Genomic DNA, 6,000 nt, shown 5'->3' with positions numbered 1-6,000 from the left:
TATTATGGTAATCAAAGTGGAAATGGTTCTAAGCCAGTGTGCTGTAATGCTTCCTCAAAGATTGTGTGCTGAATAACATAAAGGAAGAAAACTAATTACATAAGACAGCAAACTGGGGCCAAGAGAAAAATACTACTATTTTCTCCAAAAAATGTTAAACAGTGAAACATTACACACACACACACACACACACACACACACACACACACACACACACACACACACACACCTAATAAACTTTTCTATTAAATCCTTCAAACCTTAACAATATAAACAATCCAATAATATAGTTTACAAGTATATATTAAAATATATCACCAGTTACTATGAAACTGCCAAATAGGTACCAAGGTTCAATGTCATTTTTAACGCACAGTTTTGACTTCTCTTTTTTACACATGACTGATTGAATCAGACAAATATAAGAATATAACAATGCATATTTATCATGTTCATGATAGCATTTCTAACACAAATTAGGCTATAGAAAATTAGCAATAGTATTTTCTTTTTTAAAATTAACAGTAAGGTTTTCAACATAAATCCCTCCACACATTAAATAGAAGGAAGATTTAAATCACCTCTCTCAAATGGGAAAAAAAATACTTTTCTCACAGTACACATCTTATCTATGAATAAACTCAATGATCTGGTCAAATTGGCATAGCATAATGATTGAACTCTCTCACTAATTCGCTGCATTTATCTCCACTTAGCTGCTATTAATTTTTTTAGGACAGTCCTGATCTAAAACTGTCCTGAGTACAAAGATATTCCACATTTGAGAGGCTAGTTATATGAACTTTGCCTAAGACTTACATACTACAAGCACCACTCGATATTTCATTATCATGGGAATTATTAGATTGATTATGCACAACAAAATCAAGGCCCCTGCACATGTTACACTTTTATCTGACTCAAAGATGTATCAGTTGCGCAGACGTAGGCCACCTGATAGGAAATAAAGCACTGTGAACTTAATGTAACAATACATATGTATCACACAACCACATTTTGGACATGGAAATAGTACTGATCATACATGCTACATATTTCAAGTACTTATAATTGAAAGCTGCCAGAACTCTCAAAAATATATGACTGACGGATTTAGAAATGCTCAAAAGTACGTAAGACAACAGATAAATTTCACCATTAATTCAATGAATACAGACAAATTATTCCCAAAATCTGTGGATTATATATAGTGACACACACACACAAACACACACACACACACACACACACACACACACAATACTTTGCTTTGGGAACTTAATGTCATGAGCGTTCCAAAATTAGGTTTACATATATATATATATACTAAAGATTAGTGTCCAGAAACTTACTTATCTACATTTAGATGCTAAATATTAATTAGTTTCCTGATCTCAACAAAAGCCTTATTCATTACTCATCACACACAATGGGATTGCTCTTCAAAAGATACATAAGCACATATTTGTAAAACCACACAACAATGTAACCATTAAATATATAATGCTACCAAATGGCTTCAAATGACATGTTAACAAAGCCTGGGTTTTTTCTGCATTCCCAGTAACGATGAGAATATTCCCATATTTCTTCACCTGTATCCGACATGCGCTTGCTGGAAAGAAATAATTTTGGTTCATTAGTACACAATATTGTCATATGATCATGAGAAAAATGTCTGAATGAAATGAACTTGTCACTGTGATGTACAAAATGATGTGTTACAACACAAATAAGCATTAATTTATTGACATACTGTATTGACTATTTTACGGCAGTGTGTGTCTATTGCAATTCAAATTTCCCTTTTGCAGAAACTGCTACCTGTTACAGTTAGTTGCTACATTCCTTAAATTTTGTTTATGGAATGTATTTCAATGCACAACACATATCTTCTGATCATAGAAACATAAAAATCATTTGGCATAAGTATCCGTTGGTATTTACAAGTGATACCATCACTGGAACACATACTGAGGAATACTTGGCACACCTTTACTGGAAAAAGAAAGTAATATTTTTTGAGAGGATATTATTTTATTCACTGGTCTGCTCGAAGCACAAGTAATTTAATGTACCCTACATTACTTGCATTTACAACAAAACCAGTGAACGCAGTAACATTCTCTCAGAGACATAGTGTACCTCTTTTTCTGTTTACACATGAGGATAAAAGAAAAAAGTCAATTTCCTGTCAATTAAATACTAGGTTTTTTGAGCAAAAACACATTCAGTTTTCCATTTTGTTCCCTTTTCATTCAATGTGCACTGTCCAACACGTTTCCATATACTGTTACAACCTCTTCATTGGATTCAAAATATTTTTGAAACAAATTTATTTAGATGTGGGAACAAGTGCAAAGGTGCCATATCTGGTCAATATTTTGTATGTTTCAAGTGTTTGTATTTAAAGTCTGCCAGTTTCCCCATTGCCAAAGCTTCTTTGCAGGTAGGTGCTATGTTCTGGCAAATCTGATTATTTTTCCTCTTTCAGCACAGGCCTCTTCTCATGTGCTTTTATCATTTGTCAGAAGCAGAATGCTTGTCTGACAATCAACAAGTACTGTTTTATCCTTTGGAAAGTAATTTACAAGGTGGAGCAAAACAACCTGGTGGTAAGATCAGACCAAGTTAGCGATGTCTAATCAATCAAAATTTTCCAGGTATCCAAAGGTCAGAAATGTAACATTGTGGAGTTATGCCCATTAAATGACAGCCAATCAGTGACAAGCATGTAGAAGAGACTCCAGTAAGTGAACATGATCAGTGCCTGTCAATACATGGTTCAACCCAACCTGCAATTGTGTGATTTCCGTAAGGTTCTGGGACTTACTTATTAATTTGATATTGCTAAGGTCTTAAATATTCTATGAATGTAAAGGTTCAATAAAACAATGGAAAATTTGACATAGAATAACATTATACATTAAAATATATTGCTACTTAATACATAGAGGAAGCACTGAGTAAGACATTCAGTAGTGGATTGTTGGAGGACAGGTAAGCTACTGGACGAAACACAAACACACACACACACGGCCACCAATGTAAGTGGAGGTCTCATTATCATAGCTGATTTATGACCAGCTGTAGTGAAATATTTTCATGATGCTCCAAGTACAAATATGCTTGATAAAACAGACACAGATATCATTGGCCAGGTTTATTCCAATATATGAGACATTATGTAATCTACTATATGGAATGCCAGCAACAGAAGCATCCGCCTCAGTTGCCCCCAGCATATCTGGCATCAATCCTGGTACAGTTGCTCCACATAATTAGACTGGAATTCACCTCTTGGGAACATTACCGAAGCCCACACATTGGAACAGATAAATAATACTGTGCATTGGCTGCAATATATTGGTAGTCAAGCCCATACAAAAAGCTGAGCAATGATTGCAGCAGATCCAGGTCCCTGACGGGGTAGGACAAACCTGTGACAGGACTGGAATAGGAAGTGCTGGGTGGATGGATTGGGCAGGCTTTGCACCTGGGTCTTCCAGAGGGATATGATTGCTGTGGCAAGGGATTGGGATTGGGAGTGGCATAGGTGTGGACTAGGATGCTGTGGAGGTTGGGTGGGTGATGGAACAGCACTTTAGGAGGGGTGGGAAGGATCTCTGGTAGGGTGTCCCTCATTTCAGGGTATGATGATAGGTAATCAAAGCCCTGGCGAAGAATGTGGTTCAGTTGATCCAGTTCGGCGTGGTATCGGGAGATGAAGGGGGGGGGGGGGGGGGGGGTTGAGAGGAAATGACAGAGGAGGCCTGTTTGCGGACTAGGTCTGGGGGGATAGGGCCTGTCTGGGAGGCCTTAGTGAGACTTTCAGCATACTGAGCAAGGTAGTTCTCATCAATGCAGATATGCCATCCCAGATGGCCAGGCTGTATGGGAGGGACTTTTTGGTGTGAAAGGGATGACAGCTGTTGAAAGCCAGGTACTGTTGGTGGTTGGTGGGTTTAATATGGACAGAGGTGCAGATGGAGCCATCAAAGAGGAGAAGATCAACATCCAGGAATGTGGTATGCTGGGTTGTGGAGGACATGAAGGAACAAAGATAGGGTGTCTTAGCCTAAAACCTTAAAAGTGTAATTAAGTATTGATATTTCATGCCAATGGTCTGTAAGTTGCCAGTATTGGTACCAATAACATACAGTATGCCCTACAAGCATATTACAGACAAGCAAAATGAGGCCACAATACCAGTTCAAAATGGCTGCCCTGCTTTGCAACACACACCTGCCATACGTTATCTGAGGACTGAAGGTATGGAACTTATTGAAACTCATCAAGAAAAGAAGGTCCATTGTGATAATGCAAGTGTATCACTGCAGCAAGTGCATGAAAGGAGTAGAAAATTTGGAAATGGCGTGAATGCTGTGACAGACGCTCACTGCCTGGATCAGGCACACTGCATTGTGGCACCAGAATCTACTACAGCAGTTGAAGCTACTGTGAAGGAGAACTGTTGTGTGACGGTGGATGAAATAGCCATATATCTGAATATTAGTCATGGCTCAACACATCACATTGTTCACGATGTGCTTACCTTTGACAAAGAGTTTGCAAGATGGATGTCACAACAACTCACTCCAAAACTGAAAGAGAGACATGTTGATGCATGTGAAGAAATTTTATGGCACTTCAAAGCAGAAGGTCACCGCATTGAGTGATCACTAAATGTTTGGACCAGTCAAAGAGGTGATGGGAGGCAACAAATTTCATTCCAATGAAGACGTGAGGCAGACGGTGCATGACTGACTATACACACAACCAAAAGATTTCTAGCCTGCACAGAGTGATTAACACCAATCAATGGAAACTCCAGGTAGGAATATCAACAATGTATTTCATGTCTAACATGCCATTTGTTGTTACGACCAGAAATAATGATACAATAAATGTGTGAGAGTCCGTTGCTGTATTGTTTAAAGGCCAAGGATATTGTGCAAAAATTAAAGTGACTGGTGATCTTACCTTTTATTGCAGAAGATTGCTACTTACTGTACAGATAACATGCTAAGTTACAGACAGGCACAATTAAAAGACACTTACAGATAAGCTTCCGGTCACAGCCTTTATCGGAAAAAGGGGATTACACACCATTCATTCACACAAGCAAGCACACCTCATGCGCACACGACTGCCAACTCTGGCAGATCACCTGAGCTAGTTTAATTATCCTCGACACATTCTGACAGTTGTGACCTATCAGTGTTAAGCAATTAGTTTTGTATGGTGGCATACGAGATGTTGCTGAACTAAATGTACACTGGTGTCCAAACTTAAAGCAACAAAGGAAATTTTGCAAGGTTGCGTTTATTTTGTCACAAAACAGTATAAATAGGTGATAGCAAAGTAGAATCAATGTAAAGAATACAGAACATACACAACTGCAACATACATAACAGTAGATGAAAATGTTTTTTTGTTTTTTTTTTCCTTCCTCCTCCTCAAGTTAACAGATTTTCACACACATTGAGACAACTGGTTAATGTGCTCACTATGGGGTTTGACCAACTTTGGCAACAATACAGGGCTGACGATGATGGAGCATGCTGTGAATAATGACTCAAAGTCATGTTGAGACAATAATGCCCATTCTTCCTGCGGAGCTACTAACATGTCTTGGAGAGTGATTGGTGGATGCTGAGGTGACGTAACACAATTTCCTAGTGCACCCCAGATATGATCTATGGGATTCAAATCGAGACAGCAAGCAGGCCACACCATGCATGCAATATGTTCAATTCCCAAGAAAACATCAACCACTCATGCTATGCGAGATCGAGCATTATCATCCATTAGTACGAAGTCTGGGTGCACAGCACCTCATAACAACTGTACACGAGGTCCCAAGACCTCGTCATGATACCTGACAACAGTTAAATATTTCTGATTCACCTGTAGAACTTCATGAAAAGATGTTTGAATGATCAACATAATCTTGCCCACACAATTAGTGATCCTCTTTCCACAATGTTCGGGTACCGA

The 6,000-nt window shown here is 38.5% G+C and overlaps 1 protein-coding gene across 1 annotated transcript in view; it reads right to left on the bottom strand.

The window, feature by feature from the left end:
- Window positions 1–1,506: 1,506 nt before the first annotated feature.
- The window catches only part of LOC126194885 (oxysterol-binding protein-related protein 6-like), a 277,022-nt gene continuing 272,528 nt past the window's right edge, over window positions 1,507–6,000 (bottom strand). The window contains exon 19 of the mRNA XM_049933235.1: window positions 1,507–1,615. Coding sequence (XP_049789192.1) covers window positions 1,507–1,615 — 109 coding nt within the window. The remainder of the gene's footprint in view (window positions 1,616–6,000) is intronic.

The sequence above is a fragment of the Schistocerca nitens genome, chromosome 7 (assembly GCF_023898315.1).
Source record: "Schistocerca nitens isolate TAMUIC-IGC-003100 chromosome 7, iqSchNite1.1, whole genome shotgun sequence".
Lineage (NCBI taxonomy): Eukaryota > Metazoa > Arthropoda > Insecta > Orthoptera > Acrididae > Schistocerca > Schistocerca nitens.
This window is presented reverse-complemented; position numbering and strand designations above follow the sequence as displayed.